At 53.9% G+C, this 23,488-nt stretch overlaps 1 protein-coding gene across 6 annotated transcripts in view; it reads left to right on the top strand.

Moving 5' to 3' along the window:
- Positions 1-23,488, top strand: part of ZNF423 (zinc finger protein 423) — a 326,671-nt gene that overhangs the window by 42,337 nt on the left and 260,846 nt on the right. For 5 of the 6 annotated variants that reach the window (XM_082676940.1, XM_082676938.1, XM_082676937.1 and 2 more), the window contains exon 2: positions 15,759-15,818. The exons of the other annotated variant lie outside the window; for it this stretch is intronic. In XM_082676940.1, coding sequence (XP_082533066.1) covers positions 15,759-15,818 — 60 coding nt within the window. The remainder of the gene's footprint in view (positions 1-15,758; positions 15,819-23,488) is intronic. 6 annotated transcript variants of the gene reach the window in all.

Here is a 23,488-nt window from a genome sequence, read left to right as displayed (position 1 = left end):
CGGGCTTCTGGGTGCTTTTAAGCCTTATACTGAGCTTATCATGCTTATAACTGTCGATGATGAGTAGGGGCTGGTATTTCTCCCATTTTACAGATGTGTACACTGAGTCAGAGGTGCAGGACCTACACCTAGGCCTGCTGGGTTCCACGTCTGGGCTCTTTCCACTACACTGCCCCCTCTCAGAAGGTTAGGGGGTGGGCTGCCTGTCTTGGGGTTTGTGCCTGGCCCAGATGCCTTTCCAGAGCATCTGGTTTCCAGAGAACTCTTTTTAACCTAATGAGGAGGGGCTGCAGGGCGGGTGTGGGGTCTGTTGGTGGGTACCGGGCCATGTGGAGAACTGGCACCATCTTCTGTTAGCAGCTCAAGCATCCGTCATGGGCAGGTAAGTTGGAGTCTTGACCTCGGCTCCCATGGGGGCTCCCTGGGCTGGAATATTGGGAAGAGGGGCTGCAGGCTTCTGTTTTTGCCTGGCCCTCAGGTCTTTTGGTGCCCATCTGGCCTGGGTACGTTCATCTCTTTGGCAGGGCCGGGCTGGGCTTCAGGGTGATTTCCCTGTCCTTGGGGTGCTCTGGGGCCTCCAGGTCTGAAGAGGGGCCCAGGGGACCGTTGAAATGACCACTGCCCAATTCTCCATTCCAGTAAGGAAGCGCCGGCTGCATTAGCTTCTCGGAGCGCTGCCTGTTCCTCCACAACCCCCAAACCGGAGCATGTGATCAGCTGTGACTAGCACAGTGGGCAATGCTAACAGCAAGGGCGCTCTGGCAGGTCCCTGGAAAGAGCCCAGCCTTGGAGTCCGGGCTTGGCGGGACACCCGCGTGTGACCCGCAGGCTCTCCACTCCCTGGGCCTCAGCTTTCTCCTCTGTGACGTGTGACACACGGGGTTGCCCATCCTGGCCCAACACCCTCAAGAAGAAAATGTGATTCCTTCACGGTGTGAAGGTGTGTCGAATGCAGTAAACCTCCATGCGAACGCCACGGCTTTGTTTGTGGAGGGACCCTGTGGGGAGGTCTCTTAAGCTAAGACCACCACCACCACCCCTGCCCCTTGGTGGGCACCATCTATTGGGCTTTTACTGAACATCTGATGCCATGCTCTGCGTCGTCTTGTGTCATCTCATCGCCTTGCAGTACCTCTGAGGGCTTGATAGTCGCACCACCCCATTTGACCTGTGAGAAAACCGAGAAGAGCCGTAAACCACTGCTGGGTTCTACCCCAGCTCGTTAGTGGTAGAGCCAGGCCTCGGAGCCAGGGCCCGCCCGATTACCAACCCTGTGCTCTCAACGACTGGAGTTTCCCGATGGGGAGACCGCACAGGCCAAATACAGCGATGAGCTTCCTTGCAGAAGCATGAATAAGAATGGAAACCGAGGCACCTAGACCAGAGAGCTGGGTGTGGCAGGGCAGGACCGGGGGCCCTCGGGCTGAGCTCTGTGCTGTAGAGGCCCCTCAGTGGCCGTCCACAGTGGGGCGAGGAGCCTGCGAGCAAGCGGACGTGCCCCCGCTTCCAGACTACTCTGCAGGTCCCCAGGACTCCCCCTGCCCGAGGGGCCCCAGGCTGCCCTGGGCATCCGTGGGACTCTTCCCGTGTTTGTTTCCCCTGGGGTCGACGGGGGCCTTCAGGGTGCACATCCCCAGGGTCAACGAGGGGGTAAGGAAGGGGGTGGGACCCGAGCAGGGTTTGGACCTGTGGGTGCCTCTCTCAGCGAGGGATGGAGCTGTGGGTGGAAGAGAAGGGGGTGGGCTGTGGGCTGTGGGCGAATGTGAGAGGGGGCCCGAGTGAAGGGCCGGCTGGGTCCTGCCAGCGGGACGGCTGAGCCTGCCTGACGGGCAGTGGGGGAGCTCCCGTGTTTGCCCTGCTGTGAGGCCCTGGTGGCCAGTCCTGCTCCAGACTCCTGGACCTTACTGCCGGCCTTGGGAGCATGCTTCAGGGGCCATGGGCCTTGGCAGAGGCACTGAAATTAGTCCACAAGAACAGGGAGCGTGGATGGTTTTCTCTGGCTGTATGAACCCACCAAGAGGGGCCCCTTTCCCACCCAGGAGCCAGGGCGCGTGCGGAGGCAGGAGAAGTAGTCACATCTGTACGCGCAGGTGCAGGATGGAGACCTGGGGCCTCGGGAGCCTTTCTCATGGACGTTCCTTTCTTCCTGCCATCCATCCTTCTCTCACCTTCCTCAGGGTCTGGGGGTGGGGAGACCTGGCTGTGAATTTTGGTTCCACTACCCACGAGCTGCACCATGTGTCACCTGAAAGCTCTCTGAGCTTCTTGGCCTGGTTGAGAGAGCTGCTTGGGACACTGCGAGGAGCCTGGCCCTGGCAGGGCACGTGGGGCGTGTGCAACAGCTCAGCCTACCCTGAGTTGCACGGAGCAGCCGCCCGAGGGTCCGGGCCGGCCCCTGCCAGCAGTGGGCCAGATGTGCTTTTTCGGGTGGGGCGGGGGAGCTTCTCTGCGTGGGTGTCCTCGCATGATGTGTGGGCTGCTATGTTTTGATCCAAGGGAGCCAAACTGATTTTCCTGGCCCATCTCTCCTCCATCCAAAGCAGAAAGTTAAATAAACACAGCCAAGTATTATCACAGGACGGGAGGAAAATGAACTCGGTCCCCATGGGCGGCCACATCTGGCAAGTGTTGGGCCTCTCAGGACTGTGGGATGAGACAGATGTGGTTGCGGGTAGGAAGGGCTCAGTATACCCTCTACCCAGCCATGAGCCTTTTTCCAGGGCTCTGTGCCAGCCTCGGGGCCTGGGGGCTGCAGGCCGCTTGCCTTCATGCTTTGCTGCATCCTTTGCTGTCCACCTGGCCCTTTCTGGGGCCTTGCCTTTGGTGGGGCTCCCCCTGCGTCTTCCTGAGGCTGGTGTTCCCTGGCCCAGCTGGGTGCTTGCACTGGGAAGTGGCCTCAGGCTGGTGTCGCCCACGTGCTCGGGCTCTGCCTGGTGCAGGGAGTGACCGGGCACACTTGGGAAGCAGCTTCCTTGTCCAGATTTTCCGTCCCCCACTCCAGGCCGTGGTGGGCCCACGAGCTAAAAGCTGGGGGAGAGTTTGTAGTTGGCGTATCCCCTGCCACCGTCTGCTCAGCATGACCCTTAAATGAGCTTAAATGGGCTGGGTGGATTTCTGGGGTTCCACGTAGGACAACTGCAATGCACTTTTGGGGTGGGAGGAAATGAACAGGTGTGCCCCCCCTTCATTTATTTATCAAAGTCGCCCAGCACTGCGCATGCCTGTGGTCCTCAGAATGTGACATTCTGCATTCCTGAGTCCTGTGGTGATACAGGTGGTTGATAGGTGAATGAGTTTTTTTCGTCCATACTTACATATTTATTCCACGATTAGGAAAATGTTACTTTATATATTTATTCTAATAGCTATTAGAAATTTGTTCCTAGCACACCAAATGTGTGATTTTGTGAGTAGCGCTGCCTAGAAGGAGGCTGGAAGATAAGGTATTTAAATAAAAGAAGGGGGTTGATATGAAGAAAAGCATCGGTCACACTCGGTGTGACAGGTGGTGTGACTTGGCCAAGCTCCCAGGGGAGGTCTGGGGAGGCCCTGCCGGCTCTGGGGACCAGACGGCTCAGGAGGGCGAGCCCAGGGAGACTCCTGCCCTACCCCGAGATGGTCATCCTCTCAGGAACTTTGGGCAAGTTTGGGTGATGTAAGGCCTGCTTTAGGGAGATCAGCTGCCAGATGGAGGTGCTCAGGGCCCCCTGAAGGCCTCCATGTGCATTCTAACCACGGTGGGTGGGCAGCGGCGCTGAGCTGAGGGGCACATCTGCGCCAATGAAGTGTCCCCCTCCCAAATCAGACTTATTTAAAGTATTGACTCTTTAAACTGCAAAGCATTATTATTGCCCCTACCCCAGGGACATCCCTGTGGAATTACAACATGTTCGGAAACGGTCATTACAGTTCATTCCTGTGGAAGACTTGGGGCTTTTGATATGAAGAAAGAGATGGAGGCTGGTCTGTGTTTCCAGAATGTAATGAAAACACTAACACACACCCGTGCGCATGCACACATGCACGTGTACACACACACCAGTTTTCAGTAACAGACTCGGTTTCCTCTTTGCTTGTGTCTAAGATAAACCACATGTATAACAAGGTACTGACGTTTATTTATAGTATGTTAGCACAGAGGATAAGTTGTTAAGGGGTCGTAAAAAAATATTAGTCTCTACTTTATGGTGCTATTCTTTAAGTGAAAGTGGAAAAAAGGCAAGAGAGTGGGATTCTGGTCTCACCCGCTCCTTTCTTCCCGCCCTAAACAGCAAACAGAACTGGGCAGATGCCGTTCCCTTCTCCCCCGAGTGAGGGGCGGGGGCCCCAGGCCGATGTTCCCTGACCCCGTGGCCCTGGTGCCCACCTTCACGTCCCCAGCGCTCAGTGGGCCTCTTCCACGCACCCCTTTGTGTGGGGTGTTATCTCGGCCCCTCCGTGCACGGCAGAGTGTGCCCTCGGCTTTGTCACCTTCCGTCAGAGTTGGACAGCTGGTGGGTGAGAACCCAGTGTTGCCATCGAAACAGGATGTGGAGCCAGACCCCGTCGTAAATTCACATTTATATGCTGCATGTTTCTGGTTAATGAGACTGTGCAGGGGCGACTGTATGAAATGAAATATATATATGAACAGGGATATTAACCTCAGGAGAGACGGGATTAAGCATGAGGGCAGCCTGGGGGGCCTGGAGCCCTCCAAGTGCTAAGGCCCAGGCAGGTGGGTCCCCAGAAAGGGAATTTTCAGGAAACATCCCAACCCTGAATGGTTTTGCTGGGAGCACAGACACAAGAGTCTTTTTTAGCGTTCTCACTAGGTTCCGGGCACTGGGCTAAGCCCTTTACATGTGTTATTTCACTTTGTCTTCAAAACAAACGGGAATTTTATTACCCCCACTTTATGGATGTGGAACCATGACTGAGAGGCCGAATCCAGGCCCTGGGGAGTGTGGGTGACTGACCTAGGCTGACACCCCCAACGTTGACCTCGCAGACTGGGCTCTGGAGGGTTGCAAAAAGAGGAGTCATTTCAACCCCACCTTCCCCATCAGCTGTGGCTTTTCTGAGGCAGCACAGGAGGCCTGGGAACCTCGGGCCGTCAGTTACCATTTGTTCAGCACAGGCTGGGAGGCGTGTTGGGTTGGTGGTAGCGTGTGAGCTTTGGGGCCACGTGAGATTTGGCTGCAAATTTGACCTCTACTTCCCATTACTTGTATAATTTAGCCCAGTTAAAAAAATCATTTAGGCCCTGGTTTCGCCATCTGTGAAATGGGCACCATCACCCTTTGTCAGGTCACTGGGAGGATTAAACATAAATGTGATGATGTGTGTGAAGAGCGTTAAGTGATTGTCGTTTCTAGTGTCACTGATATGTGTAGTCTTGTGCCAAGTGAGCTGGTGGTCAGGCTGACCCTGGAGAAAGAGGAGACACAGGGGGTCTCCCTAAAGGGGCCGAGAGTACAGTTGGGGGCAACACATGCTGTAGGATCATTTTTCTTTGCCAGGCACCTGAGTGTTGGGCTCAGGACCATGTGCCTTATAAACACCTTCTTATTTTATCCTCAGAGCTACCTTGCAGGATTGTTATGCACAGAGAGGTTACTTCATTGGTCAGGGTCACACAGCAAACCATGGCACATGGGGATTTGATCCTAAGGCGTCTTTCTTTGGCAATAACGCTGCTGCAAAGGAGGCTAACGTAAGTCCAGGGCCAGGGTGGTCAGGGAGAGATTCTTGGAGGAGGTGAGCCTGAGCTCTGGGCGGTGTTTCTGACCAGGGAAGAAGGGTGGTTATGTAGCTGGTGGTCAGGCTGACCCTGGAAATTTGGGCAAGAAGCTTGAAGCCCTTGCAGAATCCAAAGTAGGGCTGGGTGGGGCCTGGTGGGGTTGCCTCAGATTCCCCCGAGTTTATATCAGTATATTTCCTTGTTTAGACAAATGCAGTTTGATTTGATTTTCCTGAACTTCATCTTTGAGCAGGAAATGTTTTATTTACATTAAAAAAGAGACCCACAGACTTTAGAAATTTTTATCCATGAATATCAGTCTTCCTAAAGTAAGATTTACATGTCAGTGTAAAAGGAAATCAGAATTTTATCTGCAGTTGGAGTAGAAACTCATCCTAGCTCTAGGCTTCACTGGAGCTATGACTGTGGACAGGAAGACCCCATGTCAGAGCGCTGAGCTGTGGGCTGTGGGTGGGAGTTGGTCCCTGCTGTCCTTTCACCTTTCCTAGCTCCGACCCACTCCTTCATGCTACACTCTGGGTCCTTATTGTGTCCACTTGTTTTTGTCTCTGAGATTGGGATTCATTTAGCATCTTCCATCATACCGTAGTTTGTTCATCCATCCATTCATTCATTCACTCAGCTGTCATTATGTACCAGCCTCCAAGGGGCACAACGGTGGTAACATTTGTCACCATGGAGTTCACGGTGTGAAGGTTGTAAGTCAAAGTCCAAGTCCGTTTTCTCATCTTTCTCATAATACCTAGCTCAGAGCTAGGTCACCTGAGGCACTCAGTGCTTATTTAAGGAGGAAAAGGCCAAATACACGGTGGCAGTATGTCTCAAAAGCCTGAAAATCGGCAAACTCTTTGTCCTAGTAATCCTGTTTTGGGGAACTAATTCTAAGAAAAATCATTGAGCAGGCTTGCGGCCGTGTTTTATGTGTGTGGATGGCTTTGCAACGTGGCTTCTCTTACAGCCGAAAACAACTAGCAGTGGCCTAGGTGTCCAGCAACAGGACATTGGTTAAATTAGTCCTGGAGCCTCCTATGATGGGACTCAGGCCACCATTAATAACATCCGTGTTGGTCCCTGTTTTTGATGTGAAAAGATGTTCATTATATATTGCTGAGATAGGAAAGCAGGTTCCAGAACTGGTTGTGTTGTTCAATTGCATGTATTGTTTCAACTTTCTATAAAGTTGTGACAATGCATTTATACAGGGAAAGTTGTGCTTTTAGTTTCCCCATTTTAACTCACTATTTCCTAGTTTTCTACATTGTACATGGAGCGTTTATTTCAGAAACTTTTATAACAAGAAAAAAGATGCTTGAGCTAGGACACAGTAAGAGAAGGGCAACGGTGAGTGAATTCTGGGACATGGGGCCTGAGCCTGAGCAGGACAAATGGGGTAGGTGGGGAGAGCCAGGAAGGCGCCCCTGCCCCACCCCAGCTTGGTGCCCGCCCCTCCGTGGCACTGCTTCTTTAGCTGGTGGTGTGCTGACTGTGCACATCTTTTCCCAGCTCCACGTTCAGCAGCGTCCTCTTTGGTAGCTTGACAGTAGCTGTGGTGGGAGTATTTCACTATAGAAAGTGGCAAACACTGCAAACCAGAGCCCTTTTCCTCCCTGGACCACTGTCTTCTTAAAGATTTACCACACACCACTGTCTCACATGGTTTTCCTTCTCTCCCCAAGGACCTGTGTGCTTGGGAGGAGACCCCAGAGGATGAATTCTCTTCTTGGGTTCCCCTGGAGCTGGCACAGAGAGGGACAAGCTTCTGTAAATTTCAATCCCTGGGGAAAGAGAGCGAGAGCGAGAGCGAGAGCGAGAGCGAGAGCGAGAGAGAGAGAAGCCTTTCATTGGTTGACCGCAGTCAGTGTGAACCGGAGCTGCTGCTTGCAGAAGTAAAACAAAGGGGTAAAGAATCCCAGTCCTGGCTCCACCTCTCCATGACCTTTGGCAAACTGCTTGGTTTCCTCATCTGTAAAAGGGGGTTAACAAAGGTACTTATCTCATAAGATTGTGTAGGCCAGTGGTTCTCAAACTCTAGCAGGCATCAGAATCACCTGGAATGCTTGTAAAAATACAGATCGCCAGGCCCCACTCCCAGAGATTCTGCATCCCTCTCAAGCTTCCAGGTGATGCTACTGTTGCAGGTCTGGGGACTACATTCAGAGAAGCACTGCTCTGGGCAATTGAAAGTGTACAAAGTGCTCCTCACAGCACTGCTGAGAGCTCAGCAACACGTAGCTGCTTATTCATGGAAGAACCATGTGGTAGGGAGCATTGTCTATGAGGACTCCAGGGCTTGGGAGCTAGAGTATTGGAGTTCAGGACTTTTGTTACCTTGTCTGCCCCCCTGGGTGAGCTGTTTCTCTTCTCTGGGACTTTTCTTTCCCCTTCTGTGAAATGGGTGAGTAAAGCCTTGACTTTCAGGTAGCAGCTGAGGAAATACCTGTAAGCGCCCTCTGGTGCTGGGTGTTTGTGGCTTTGAGCTAAAGCTACACTTGGAAACATCGCTCTGGCCTTGTGAGCCCATGGGCCGACTTTTGGACAAATGTTTGGGCTCCCGGGGCTTTATTGCCTCATCAGAAATGTGGGGATTTGAGGCCTCCCTTAGGCGGCGGCGGGGAGGATTCAATGGGAGCCTGTAGGTGGGATGCTCGGCGTGACGCCTGGGGCCACTGGGGCTCAGGGAAGGTTGCTCTTCTGGGGGAGAGTCCTGGCTCTGGCCTAGATCTACTCCAGTTGGACACACCCCAAGAGTAGTGTAAGGTGTGTGGGTGTGAATGTGTGTGGTATGTGTGTGCCGTGAAGAGGTGTTTGAACGGGAGGGAAGCTATGGACCAGGACAGAGAAGGCCAATAGATTTTTAACCCAGCTTGTTGAGCCTTTTGAAGCTGCATCTGTGCCTCGTGAGAAGGAGTGCCTTGACTCATCAGCAGTGCCTGCCACGGGTGCAGGACAGGGGAGCTGGGGCAGCTGTGCCACTTGTGTTCTATCCCCGGTCTAGTGAAAAACCCATTTTACGAGGACTTAAAGAAAACTTGAAATGTTTCACATTTATTACCCTATGTTTTCCATCATCACCATCATTATCATCACCCTCATTTTCATTTTATTAGGGAAGGGTGGGGGAAAGGAATCAAATTTCTGCAGGGTTCCCCAAAATATAGATTCTGCTGACCTTGTAGCTTCTGTTCCTTCTGCAGATATCTCCCAGTTCTCCTTTGGGGTGTGTGGGGTGCAGACGGGGGGACCCGGGAGGGAGAGGGAGATGAGCTGGCACAGAAGCTGAGCCCTTGGCTGTGATCTCCAGATGGTCCCACACTTAGGGACACCTTCCCTGCACCGTGGCGGGGACGAGAAGGCGGTGATGCCGAAAGATCCATGGCCCTCACTGAGCCCTTCCTGCGGGGGGGGGGGGGGGTAGGGGTGGATCTCGGTGGGAAACTTGATCTCACTGTTCGAGCCCTCCCTCTTTACCTGCAGAGTGAAACCTGGCCAGCCACCGCAGGGGGTGAAGGGGCAGCTTGAGTTATCGCAGTAACGCTAATATTGGCCGCGTGTTCGCCTTGAGCCACGTGCTTCAGGAATACCGCTGCATTTAGTCTTCTCGACATTCCTGTGATGTGGGTACTAGTGTTACCCCCATTTTACACAGGAGGCAACCAAAGGTCAGAGCGGGTCAAGCATCCTGCCCCAGATCTGACGGCCTGTAAGTGGCAGAGCTAGGGATGGTCCTGGGGAGCCCTATTTCAGGGCCCACTCCCTGAATCCCTTCATTCTATAGCTTCTCTCCAGATACCCTCATCCCATTCATCTGTCCTGCTGGATGAGCTGGGTGGATGACTTCTGGAAATGTCACTTTCCTGGTGAGGATGGAAAAACTTCTATTCTGGAGTTCTTGGACTACTCCTAGAGCCCTGTGTGCTCCCTGTGTTGTAGATAAGCAAGGCAAGGAGAGAAAGGGAAGCCAGTGGCCGAGTGAGATCTAGGCTTCCTACCCCTCTGCCCGAGATAGGCCAGGGGAACAATTTATGAAAAATTTTCAGTAACCTTTCATGTTTTCATAGGTGCTGGTTCTAAAGTACGCATTTAAGGGGGAAGTTAAATATTACCAAAATTGCTGTAAAAATACATTACAAAGCAGCCGACTTGTGGACCCACCCACTATCTCTTAGTAAGTCTAGGTAACAGTTTCTCCTCCAACTTTGGGACATACCGCCATTGTGTGTGTGTGTGTGTGTGTGTGTGTGTGTGTGTGTGTGTGTGGTTGTGTTTAAAAGCACTAGATCTGATGGCAGAAGGCTTCTGGTTAGGAGCGATGTTGTCCAAAAATAGATTGCTTTAAATCCTAGACCCATCTTCCTGGTGGTGAGGTGCTCAGGTGACAGGGGTGTGGACAGATTGATGGGAGGGTACATAGAGTCTCAGCCCTTCTCGCACCCTGGCTCTGGGCAGGTGCGCATGGAGGAGAATGGCAGGTGGTCTTACCTGCATCATTTAAAGTGTTAGTTTCCTCTCTTTTCAGCAGATGGCCGGGGAATCGTGGAGTTAAATTAATGGGTTTGTGATGTGACCCTGTCGCGAGGTCTTGGTTCCTCTGAGGGTCTGAGCTTGGTGTGAGGGGGCTGGCATTGAGGGGCTTGGGTAGTTTTAGCTTTGGCTGCAGAGGACCTGTACTCTTCCATGCCATGACTCTCCCAACCCCATCCACTGCCTGTCCCTCATCCCCACCAGAGAGGAGCCTTGAAAGTGTGGGCCCACTGGTTGAGTTTGCCCCCGACCCTGGTCATTTTGCCCTGAAGCCTGATGCCAGAGATGGTCATGGGCTATGCTTTATAGCACATCTGTGTGGATTAGAAAAAAGACCAGCTGTGCCTTTGTGCAAAAACAATGGGTACCCCTTCCTCTGGACATTCATAGTCTTGTACCAGAACAGATAGACTGTGGGCTAAATTTCAACCCTCTCTCACCACCTCTGCTGGGCCTCTTTTGCAGTGCACAACCTGCACATACGTACACAATAGTCTTTCCTGCTTTACACTTTTTCGTTCCTTGAGTTTGCTTAGTACTAAGTCAGGAGTGATGCTCCATTTCACGCTTGACAATGAGTCTGGGCTCTCAATGTGTCCTTTACTCTCCTGGGCCCTGGCCTGGTGTGGGTGAGAGCGTTTCCCCAAGGCTGAGCCAAGGAGAGCAGCCATGTGCCCCTTGCCAGGCTCACCACCTCTGCTGGGGCAGGGATGCCTCTAGGGAGCCTCTGTCAGGCCAGGGTGGGTGCAGCCCTTCCCTAAGGGTAAAGTGATCCCTGGGACAAAACCCAGCAAAGCATGGAGTGGTCCCTTCAGACCCTGGGACCACCAGCCAGAGGTGGGGCCAGCTGAGAAGACTCCTCAAATAAAGCCCTTTTTGGAGGGGCAGATTCTAGATCTTTTTGATGAGAACTATGGATCCTTTCCCCAGAGAAGCGCCTCGCTGCACACATGTCCAGAGGCTTACATCCAGGAGCAGGGCCTTCGCAGATCCTTGAAGACAGGCTGAGCAGCTGGCCTGCTGTGGATTTCGCGGTAGGGAAGGGGGCTTTTGGGGCCCTGCCGCCCTGCTGGAGGCCCCCTCTGATCCTCGGACCGACGCCTGCCTCTGCTTGTCTCTCTCGTTCACCTCCTGACACCGTCTGCCTTAGCACTGTGCTTGAGCTTTCCTGCCTCGAGCCTACACCTTGTCTGTCAACCCAGATCCTGCCTGACTTAGACCAACCTCCATGTGCGGCCCCAGTCCTGCCCTGGTTCTAGGGCCCCGTTTCCAGCCTCCCACCTCAGCCCCTTGCCTCCCCTTCCTTTTCCCTTCCGCAGCTCCATCTCCTCTGCATTTTCCAGGTAATGGGGAGCCCCGAGGAGAGGATACTCCTCCCCAGGCCAGGAGCAAGTGGCACTGGGGAGGTGGCTTATACAGGTGCTCACCTAGCACCACCTGCCCCTGCTGGAGGGTCTGTAAGTCCAGAGGCCCAGCACACAGGCTTTGGATCTCACTGGCATCTCATTGATGGTGGCAAGGTCATCCTGGTGCATAGACGGGCAAGCTGTGGGTACTCCCAGAGTAAGGGGGTTGTGGTCGCTTATGAGCCCACTGCTGAGTTGGGCAGACAGCATCTGGTGGGGCTCACAGGTGTATACACCCATGGGGCAGTCAGCCATCACAACATGTGATCCCAGAGTAGAGAGAGAACACAGAGTTCTGATCTGTCTGATGCCCTGAGAGAGCCTCAGAATCTTTCTTAACACACCCCAGGAACCATGGTGAATACGCTTTGTGCACTCTTCCATGGGAACATAGGCCCTGCACCTCCATTCCTTTCATACACACTTTGTCACGTATCCCCTCGTTTGCTGCTGCACCCCTACCCTGTGTGTTCACACTCACTCTGTGCCCCTTCCCCATGTGTATACACTTGTCCCCACGCGCCCTCCCTTTGTGTACATACTGGCCTTGTGCACCCACCCTGTGCTTACAACGCCCATCATTCACAGGAGTGGATCTCCCTGTGCTCCCCTTGAGGCTGGGCACGGCGGGGGTGTGTACTTTGGCCTCAGTGGTGCCAAGTATCTTATAAATTAAAAAGTTAGACGTGGAGTATGGGGGAGTCCCCAGAAAGCCCCTAGCTCCCTGGCTGCCTGGGCAGCCCCTTAGGGTGTTGTCCATATTGGCCATTGTGCTGATCAAGTTTTCTCTGAGATGCTCACCGCTCGGTGTTCATCGTGCCCCTGCAGCAGAATTCCGCTTTGGGGACGGCTCCGGCCCCCCAGCAAGTGCCTGGCTCCAGCTGTAGGGGAGGCCTTCCTTGCTCTCTGCCTGCTGCCCTTGCCAGTTATCTTATTGTTGAAGAGGCCAGCCTGGACAGAAGAGGCTGCCTGGAGGGGAGGAGAGCCTTTTCACGTTCAGGGTCGGGTAGCACAGGGCCTCGTGATGGTTATGGTGGGCGGTTGGGCGTCACTCTTTCTCATCAGGAGTGTTTATACCTTCAAAAAACATAATGTGGGCCAGGGGATGGGATGTCAGTGGGGTGAATGTCAGCAGTTGTAAGAAAGTGCATTCGTGCCCATGTCACTAGGCGAGTTGGCCCTCGCTGTGAGGGATGTGGTTCTGGGGATGCTGGTGTGTGATGCGGCCGTTTGCCTGTAATCATGTCTGTCACTTTGGAATTCCCCAGCCGGCGGCGTCGGGTCGCCCTCTTCCTCTTCCCACCTCTGCAGTCTTATCGTCCCAGGAAACAGAGCCTTGAATGCTCCCAAGAGCTCCGGAATAGCAGATGTTTTCTCATTCTCCTTCCCATAATGGCTGAAGCCAAATCTTAGGGAGGGAAGGATTTGGCATCCTAGGGACATCCTCCGGTTCAACGACTTGGAAGGTCACACTTCCCAACCAGAGAACTGAGTGGACCCAAGTGTGGGGACTTTTGCCCTGATACCTGGAGTACGTCGAGGGCAAAGGGAGAACTAGGGTTGTGCATCATGTCTTGGTCCTAGGTACCCACACAGATCTTGTTGACAGTGTCCTATGAAATGGTAGCATGATGACCTTACAAATTGGCAGCAACCTCTCAACAGAAGCAATATATATATTACATTTTAAAGTAAGTAAACGATGACATGGGAAGGAAACTGATTTCAGGTGTGGCCCTGAAAGCTGCTAACGACTACTCCTTTCATGCACGGCCTGCTTCCGATCGCTTTAGGCGTTACCCGCCTGTGTTTCGGAGGCTGTCCGGCTGGAATCAGCTTGGGGAGTAAATCAGTTTTGCCTGCCTCGAGGTCTCGATTCGTAGTTACGAAGCTGCATATTTGAAAGCCCCACCCCAGCTGTAACGAGCTGAGTCAAACAATAGCTTTGGTCCCAACCCAGATCGTCTCTGCATTTCATTGTCTTAATGCCGAGTTTCTACTCTCAGAATGCAAACTTGGGAAAGAGAGGGCCCTTGGTTAGCATTCCTTGGCCTCTGCTCAGTGACGTGGGTGTGCCCTCTTGGGCGAGCTGTTTCTGAGGGTTGAAAGAAAACATGTTCTCTGAGGCTCTATGGGGGGGCTGGTGTAAGATCACGGGTGGACAATAAAGAGGGTAAGAGTCACGCAGAGCAGGACTTGTTAATTCTGAGAGCTGTTCCAGCCCTGGCACCAAACCCACCTGGGTGCTTGAGCCACTGTTCCAGTGGATGACAGCCGTCATCCCATTGAATCTTCCCAATAACGCTGTGGCTGAGGTACCATTTTTACCTCCGTGTTTGAGATGGGAGAACTGAAGCCTAGAGGTTAAACAGTTTGCTCGAGGTCATATAATTAGAGGCAGAATCGGGGTTTGAAGCCGGCGTCTGACCACAAGCCAACCTGCTTTTTCCTCTCCCAGCTCGGCCACCCGGCATGCTGTGTACCTGCCTTCTGAGGGGCAGGTTGGGGTTGCTGCTTTCCAGTCTTGAGTTGCTAGGATTCTGGACAGCATCCTCTGTATCTCAGGTGGACACAGGAGCAGGCTTCGAGACGGACAGTCCTGGGTTCCAGCCCCAGCGTTGTGTGGACTCTTTCTAGCTGTAGGACCTCCGGCACGTCACATCACCTCTCCAAGTGTGTTGATGGGGATTAAACACACAGAGCAGTGCCTGGCTCACAGTGTGTGCCCATGTAGAGACAGCGACATCGCAAAGAGAACAGGGTGGTACGTGGTGGCTTCAGCCTGCACATGTGTAGAACTCCAGAGCCCATTAAATCTGAAAAATACTGTGTATGCACATTTTTGGCTTAAACAAAGTTCCATTTTACAAAGTCCATAACCCAGCTTTAATATTATTACATGCCTAGACTGGGATTAATTCCAGGACAAGAGCTTTAGTATGCTGTATAGAATTTCTCCCGTGTTCTCCTAGTGCATGGCCTCCACGGCCACCAGCCTGGTCTCACACACCGGGCCGCAAGGTAGTGGGGACACCTCACCCCTCCCCAGCTTCATTCTGTGGCCTCTGGGGTGGAGTGGAGAAGTGAGTTGCTTTCTTTCTTTCTTTTCTTTTTTTTTTTTTTTTAAATAAATTTATTTACTTATTTGGCTGCATTATGTCTTCGTTGCCATGCGCGGGCTTTCTCTAGTTGCGGTGAGCGGGGGCTACTCTTCATTGCGGTGCACCGGCTTCTCATTGTGGTGGCTTTTCTTGTTGTGTAGCACGGGCTCTAGGCGCACGGGCTTCAGTAGTTGTGGCACGCGGGATCTAGAGCACAGGCTCAGTAGTTGTGGCGCACGGGATTAGTTGTTCCGCGGCATGGGGGATCTTCCCGGACCAGGGCTCTCGAACCCTTGTCTCCTGCACCGGCAGGTGGATTCTTAACCACTGCACCACCAGGGAAGTCCGGTGAGTTGCTTTCTGATGTCACCGGCCCAGGACTGCTGACCACGGAAGAGTCGACCCCAGCATGTCCTGAGGTCTGTCTGTGGGTCAGTTCTCAGTGTAGAGGATAGCACACCATGCTTTGCCAACCTCTGAGAGTCACTTGTTTGTTTCTTGGAATAATCGAGAAAGCCTTCACATCTCAGTGGTGGTCTAAGGGCTCTTGGTAGGAGGTCAGTGTCTGGAGGACCAGGAGGAGGACTGAGTCTTCACTCTACTCCTGTGAGTGTCAAATGGCTTTATCTCAAGTGGATACTCTGATTATAGATAGTAATGGCCTGTCGCACTGCGTAGGGAAAGATTCTTATGCTGTGTCTTGTTTGAGGCAGTGCTGTGATCGATCTGTGATGTCTGCCAGGGGCACAAGGATGGGGGAACCATACAGATACAGCACTTATTTGCTGTTTATGTTTTGTTCTGATTATTTTACGTCTCTGTGAAACCAACAAAGGCCTCTTTTGTAGGCTTGACCCCTTTGCCCCCTGATCGTGGGTATTATAGGGACCGCCACAAATGATCCTTCCTCCTTGCCCTGTGCCCCACCCCAGTGACCTGTTTGCACAGATTTCAAACTCACAGGCCCATCTCTGTTCTCTCTTTTAGTTGAAGAGGGGGAGGCCTCGGACTTCTCGCTTCCCTGGGATTCCTCCGTGACAGCATCAGGTAAATGCCCAGGGGCTGGTGGGAGAGTTGGTGGGGGTCCCGGGGGGCAGGCTCAGGAACTCAGAAAGCCACCCAGCTGGTTATGGAACATATTCTTCCTGTCATATTCCTATCTCCAGTCCAGATTACCCCATGCAACACGATTTTTATATCAGTTCCATATGGTCAATACAATCTATTACATACAGAGACTACTATGCCTTTATTCCCCTGGGGACGGTGTTTCCATCTTGTGGGCACATTCAGATGGGCCACCGCACCCCGGCTACACAGGCTTTTGAAGCTCCCTGCCATGGGCGTCGCTGCACATTCATTCCAACCTAACTGCATAAAAGCCCCTTTAATAGGACATTTAAACTCCAATCAAAATCAGAATTCCTGTATTTGCCTTCCGGGAAGGGGCTGCATTGCACTCTCGGGCGTGCAGACCCGAGCCCAGGCCTCCAGGAGTTGGTAACAAGGGGAGGTCAGACTTGTGGGGTGCCTGGCCATTGTGGGGTGATGGGGGTGACTTGGTAGTCAGGGGACTTGGGTTTTGCAGCTCAGTTCTGCCCTAGCTAAGTTCCTTCCTGTGCCTCAGTTTCTCCAGCTATAAACGAGGTGATGAATGAGGTTTTTCTCACTGTAAAGTTCTGTAATTGGGAGCTGCCTGTGGAGCTGGGGATGGGAACTGGCTTGGGGTCCTTGGGAGCTCCTGAGTGGAGGGCACGGTGCTCCTGTTGGCTCTGCATCCAGCGAGCACCTTCCTTGGCAGCAGGGCTCTGGCTTCCTGTCTGGCAGGCGCCAGGCTCTCCTGCCTTGTCTCCTGTCCCAGGATCCTGACCACCTGGCTCCGGCTCCACAGGGGAGAATCTTGGGCCTGAGAAGACCTACGAGGGAGTCATTTAGTCCCACCGCCTTCTCTTTTGGGTGTGGAAACTGAGGCAAGGAGGGAGGTATGATCTGGGTCAGTAGTTCCAAGAACGAGGTGTTAGGGAACAGGCATATGAACATTTAACACTTGAATGGTTACACGCTGAATTTGTGATTTTATGGCCATGTGTGATTTAAGATGATGCGGAAGTCATTTAAGTGAGAAAATTGAGTTGACAAAGTTTTAAGTAATAGTATGTAATGCTTGGAGTCAGCAAAAATCATGAAGGTGGCTCCCAGATGACTGAAATTTGGGAAATGCTGGTATAGACTGGGCAGAAGGGGAGTGGGTGCCAACACGCGAGCCCAGGTTCCCGGACTCCTAGTCCAGTGCTCTTTGCAGCAGGATCTGTGCTGACTGGAGAGTCTGAAGGGTCCTGGCTGGGTCCTGGCTGACCCAGGCTTGGGCACTGTTGTGTCTGCAGGTGCCTGGCCCTTGGTGACAGGGGCTCCCTCCAGGGCAGGGGCTTTGTCTGAAGGCAGAATGGGGAGGTGCTCAAATTCTTGGGAGGAGAGTCCAGAGTTAGGACAGGACTTGGGGTCCACACGGGGTAGGATAGGGGAAGGGGCCGTGTGGTCCCTGCCCTGTGGCCTTCTGTGCGGGAGAGATGCACTCCCCATGGCTGGAGGAAACACAGTGAGGTTATAAAGCTCGGCATCTCATCCAGGCGCACTGACAGACTTGGGGGTCCACGTGCTCAGGCACGCAGCCAGCTCTGAAGAGGGTCCCCACTCTGCTCCGAGCCCCCGCACCAGGAAAGCACCCAGCCTGGTCGTGTCCCTATAAAGTCGTCCCTCCCAGCTGTTTTCCCAGTGGTGTCGGTGGCGATAGGACAGTCAAGGACAGCCGCGGGGTGCCAGGAGGGCGCTGGCAGTGTTGCGGTGGATGGAGAGGCCGGTGCAGGGAGCGTCAGGCGCCTGGGCTGCATCCCTAGGGCCGGCCTGCAGAAGGCAGGGCAGTGCCAAGGGGCTGCATGGGGGCCTGCGTTCTGCGGTGCTCTGAGGCCACAGCGGAATGGCCAGTCCTCGGGCCTCCGGGGCGCTCGGGAGTGGCGAAGGTTGTGGGACTTGCCCGTTTCCAGCCAAGAGCTGAGCACGCCCCACGCGCGTGTGCGGGAAGAGGTGCACCGCTCCTTGTGAGTCCCTCCGGCCCTCAGGGACTCCCTGATGCCAGTCAGCTTTGGATCGTCTGCTCGGAGATGGGGAAAGGGAGGGCAAAGCATCCCGGGCACTGGGTAGTCCACAGCCGGGCAATGGATTGTTTTGTTTTCTTTGGCCCGTTTCTGAAGATTTTTTTACAGTGCATTCATGTGATAAATTTTCCTTCCCAGTTCTGTTGGGCTTGGGCTATTAAAGTCAGCTGTATTCCCTGAGCACGGGACTTGTGAGATGGAGCAAATCCCGGGTGGCAGGATGAGGTCGGTTTGGGAGGCAGCCCTGGAGCCGGGCATGGATGTTTAGTGAACACTTACTTGGTATGTGCCAGGGCATGGAGCAAAAGCTTTACCTCCAGTATCTCATTGGGCCATCATGACAACCCTATGAGGTGGGTGCTATTTCCAGCAGCAGCTCCAGAATTTCTCCGTGGGCTGGCTGGGGGCCGCCATCTGGTAGAGGACAGGGCCAAAGGCCTGGCTGAAGCTGCTTTAGTATAATGCTTTTCATTAAGCTGAGAAAATGTCACTTGGCTGCATCAGAAAATGGGGGCAGGTGCCGAAGAAGATTATGGGGGAGCAAAGCCTCCCGAGCCACCCTTGGCGCTGTTGCTGAGAATTGCTGTCCTCACTTGGCGGATAAGGGAAGGAGGCTTGGAGCTGTGTAGTAGCGGATCCACAGTCCCCAGCCAGGATGCTGTGGAGAAGGGACTCGAACCTAAGTCCTCCTGCAGCCAGAGACTGGGGTTTAGCCTCTGCACCGCCTGACACTGGCTAGGAGACAGCTGAGCAGAGACCTGAAGGCATCGTGGGGGCTTTGGGAAGGTCCCTGGCGTCACAGGACCCAAGGTGGCCATGGAGGATCTTTTAGCTCATCAGCCCAGAGGAAGGCAGGGTGAGGTGAAGAGGGTGGGCGGAGAGCATCTTACTGGGAGTGCAGAGCTTTGAGTACCAGGCAGCTCCTCTTTGTGGGGACCCAGCCTGCCTGGGGTGCAAACTTCCCCTTGCCTGCTTTTCCTGGCTCCGGGAATGTGATGGAGAACTCCAATAAAGAAGCAGAATGCACAGTGGCATCCGCTCCCCGTGGGGACCCTGTGGCCACTGCCCCCAGCAACAACCTGGCCTGCTTTGTCTGTGCCCTTGAGTCGGGGCCCTGACAGTCATGGGGAGCCCGGCTTGGCAGGGAGGGGAGTGAAGTGATCGGCTCACAGCAGTTCTCCCGCCTGGCCAGGGGGTCACGGGAGGAGGGAGCGCACTCTTGCCTCTCTGCTGGCAAACATGGGGCTGCTGATAGTGGAACCGGGGGAAGAAGCACTGCATCCAGAGCCGGGGGACGGGAGTGCCTAGCAGGTATGGGATTTTAATCATTCCCTTTGCGTCCTGTCTTTTCTTATCCATAAAAAGGAGGATGAAGGGACAGTATCTTATAAAGAGACAATTTAAGTGAGAGAATTTTTTTAACATCTTTATTGGAGTATAATTGCTTTACAGTGTTGTGTTCATTTCTGCTGTATAACAAAGTGAATCAGCTATATGTATACATACATCCCCTTATGCCCTCCCTCTTGCGTCTCCCTCCCCCCCGCCCTGCCTATCCCACCCCTCTAGGTGGTCACAAAGCACCGAGCTGATCTCCCTGTGCTATGCGGCTGCTTCCTACTAGCTACCTATTTTATAAGTGAGAGAAATTCTTAACCTGTTTTGAGCCACAGATGCCTTTGAGCATCCAAGGGAAGGAAGCGTGTGGATTCTCTTCACAGATGCACAGAGCATTTTGCATGTGATTTGGGGGGAGGCGTCACAGATTACTCCCAAGCTCTTCCTCTTGCCGGGCCATGGGTTCAAACTCCTTAGAAGCGTGAGGGTCCTTTGTGAAAGCCCCACAGGGGTCCCGAGCTCAAAGGCCCATCCGAGGTGGGCTGGTAGCACAGGTGAGCGGGCAGGTTTGGGGGGCACTGTGAATTGCGACCCAGGCCCTGCTATGGGGGCAACCGTCCCTCAGTGCTATAGCTGATTGTGATAGGGCACCTGGCCCCAGAATCACCAAATCATCTGAGTTTTGGTTTTGTTTTTTTTTTTGGCGGTACGCGGGCCTCTCACTGTTGTGGCCTCTCCCGTTGCGGAGCACAGGCTCTGGACACGCAGGCTCAGCGGCCATGGCTCACGGGCCCAGCCGCTCCGCGGCATGTGGGATCTTCCCGGACCGGGGCATGAACCCGTGTCCCCTGCATCAGCAGGCGGACTCTCAACCACTGCGCCACCAGGGAAGCCCAACAACTCGTATCTTTTTAAAGCAGCTTTATTGAGATATAGTATGAGGGTTCCAATTTTTCCACATCTTCACTAATATGTGTAATTTATCTTTTTTTGGGGGGGATTCTAGACTTCCTAGATGTGGAATGGTATCTCATTTTGGGCAGTTCATATATCTGAAAAACATTGTTCAGGTCAAAGAGTGTCCTTCTGCCAGCTGGTTTCAGCCTGGCCACCGTTAGAAGGTTGCCCAGTGTGTCTTTACCAAGGTTCCACTTTCCAAGTTTAACTTTCCAGGCCTCTCTGCTTCCTGTCACCTGCCCCCAGCCCAGCTCAGTGGGGAGGCCCTTCCTCCCTTCAGTGCTTCCTCTCTCTTCCCTCAATCCCTTTTGCAATGAGGTGTCTGAGTGGCAGGCGCCAGGATGATCGGAAGCTTGCCGTGTGGGGTTTCAGGGAACCAACCCAACACACTGAGCTTTGCCTCCCTGCCCCTGGTCACCAGGTTTGAGCTGGGAGATGAAGGATCTAATCACAGTCTCACTGGAGCCTCCCACCTCCCTGGGCCAGGTTTCGGGACAGGTTGGGCTTCCTTCCACCATGGCTGCTCTGGACCAAGCTGGGGATGCAGTGCCAGAAGGGCCTGGGGGTGGTCTGGAGGCGGAAGACAGTTAATTTGTGGACAAATACTCATTGTCAATGCCGGGGCAGGTTAGCCAGGTTTATTTCTGGCGTGGTGAAACACACACACTTGTGGTTGGAGAGGAACACTCAATATAATCAACTGTTTGTGATGGCCCAGCAGCCTGAGACCTTATTGGTGTGATCGGAGTTTCAGGCCTTCCTGCCACGTTACAGGTCTCATTGTTCTGGTTAATGAAACCAACATTCCCATTTCTGAGCCACTTCTAGGAGCCAGTCCTCCTTCTCAGTGCTTTTCACATATAGAAAGTGAGGCACAGAGACGCTAATGACCTGCTTCAAGGTCACACAGCCAGGAAGTGGCAGAGCTGGGATTTGAACCCAGGCAGCTCAGGCATGAATGTAGCATCTAAACTGTAAATGGCAGATCTGCCTATGAGAATGTTGTTTCAGGCTCTTCATTTCAGGGGATCTAGAGGCTTGGGGAGGAGGGTCAGCTCAGTGCCCAGGTCCCTCCTGGGTCAGGTGGAAGAGTCTAACTAGGGCCAGGCCTCCAGGTTTGCTGCCCGGAAGGAGAGGAGGTGGCTGTTTTGAAGGCCTTGTGCACAGTTCCCAAATTCAAAGGCCAGGTCTGGAAAACACTGGGTCAGGCTCTCTTTAGAGACTCCCACCAGCCTGACCCCAGTCCACCTCCCCCTGGGCCTCTGCTCATGACCGTCCTTGGGTGTGGGGCATGTGTGCACTTTGCGGGGTCGGGGGGAGGCTGTGTTAGGGCTGCAGGCTCTGAGACCTGCTCAGCAGGGAGATTAGAGTGGCATCTGGGCGTCTGGTGCCTGGGGGGCCTCTTGGGGGAGGGATGCTGGAAGCCTTTCCTTTTCCTTTTCCTTTTAATCGGACTCTGGGTAAGCTGCGGGGTAGCGGGAGTGGTCAGTGCGCCCACCACGGACAAAGGTGGCAGCCTTCTCACCCCCTGCAGCCCTTTACATCCACGTTGTGACCAGTGGGGTGGACGGAAATGTCTGGAAGACTGGGCCTTTCACCGCAGGGAGTTGAGGCCCCTCGGTGCAGCCCAGCCTGCACTTCTGAACCTTCTCAGAGCTGCCTCCCCACCCCACCTGTGTTTTCCTGGAGCATGTATTTATTATTTCAACTACTTCACAGAGACTCCGCCCACTACCTTGTGCTTCTGCACACTCGCTGTTTACATCTCTCTTGGCCCCTTTGCCAGCTCCATCCGTGTCTAAAAACCCTTCTCTCTAGATGAAGTGCAGGGTGAATGCACCGGCGGGGTCCATATAGCCCCCATGAGCCCCGAGCTTCCTGGAACCCCTGGATCCACATATCCTCCCCTTCTTAGCAGCTACATGGGGGTCTCTGGGTGGATGGGCATTCATTTTCTGAACTGCCCCTCCCTGCTGGACACTTGGACTGCGTTCAGTTTTGGAATCATAAACAATGCTCTGACCAATGTCTTTGTGTAGGTGGTCTTTTCCCCTTTGGAGTTTTTCTTAGGGGCTCCCAGGACCTTTAAACATTTTCTTCAATCCTCAAATCAAGGCTGGAGAGACTGTCTCCCTCTCTCCCCTCCTCTCCCCTGGGGTCCCTCACCCTGAATTCTTTCCTGAGTGACCGTCTTAACCTGGCTCATCAGCGAGGGTGTCCCAACCCCTTTCCCCACGATCCCGGGGCCAGCGACGGAAGCTGCCGGCTGCCCCTCGGCTTGGCCGGCGCTATCCACCTCCTGTGCTCGAGCCCCCAGCCCAGTCATTTCCTCGACAGGACCAGGGGACATTGTAAAGGAGTAGAAACGTCCTGAATAGAAGTAGAATTTCTTTGCATTTTAGACTTAAGAAATGCGTTTTTATATGGGGCCAGCTGGGGAGTTTCTCATTAGCTCGGCTGGGGCGTCTGTGGGGAGTTGAGCTGACTGGAGCCAGGCAGGCTGGGTAGGAAGATGCGGTGGCCCCGAGCTCACCGGGGGGAGCGCGGCAGGCATGCGCTGGCTGGGCTGCACCGTGGACCCCTGGCCAGGCTGGCCGGGCTGTGCCTTTGTTCGAGCTGCTTCCCCCAGCACAGGAGGCCTCAGAAACCTTCAGGTGGTGACTGGAGCTGAGAGGTGGCCATTCTGTTACCATGGTGAGCAGTCCACGAGGTAGGGCGTCTGTGCCCTGTGTGCACACGGAGGCATGCACTTGTGTGTGTGTGTGTGTGTGTGTGAGTGTGCCCAGGTGCCTCGGCCCTGACTCAAACCCCTGGGGGCTCTGGGGCCTCTGCACCCCTCTGTGCGGCATCCTGGGCCCCTGGGGCTGCCTTGGACCAGTTCTCCGACGGGGATGTGGCGTTTCCTGCCCACCCTTTCCTCTGGCTCTGGACCAGCCAGGGGCCCCTGCTGGGCTGCACTGTACATCGCTTCCTCTGTGCCGTGTCTGCCGTGCACATGTGCATGTGCACGTGTGTGCTGGTACCCAGGGTACGGGTGAGGGAGTGTGTGTGTGTGTGTGTGGTGTCTCTCTTCTGATTCCCTTTTTCCTCCCGCATGGCCTGGCTGATGGTTTCGCTGGAGTGAATCCAGAGTGGGGCTTGTCTTGCTGATTTCACCTCTCTGGGTGTACTTGCAGCTTCCTCAGAGGCAGGGACTCTGTGTCATTTGTCCTGTACCTGCAGGCTGGTGCACAACAGCTGCTCTGCCATCGTACCCTTGCTCTTTGTAGC

Source organism: Grampus griseus (genome assembly GCF_964374135.1).
Source record: "Grampus griseus genome assembly, chromosome: 19".
Taxonomy (NCBI): domain Eukaryota; kingdom Metazoa; phylum Chordata; class Mammalia; order Artiodactyla; family Delphinidae; genus Grampus; species Grampus griseus.
The sequence above is the reverse complement of the archived record's forward strand: the minus strand, read 5'-3'. Positions and strand labels throughout refer to the sequence as shown.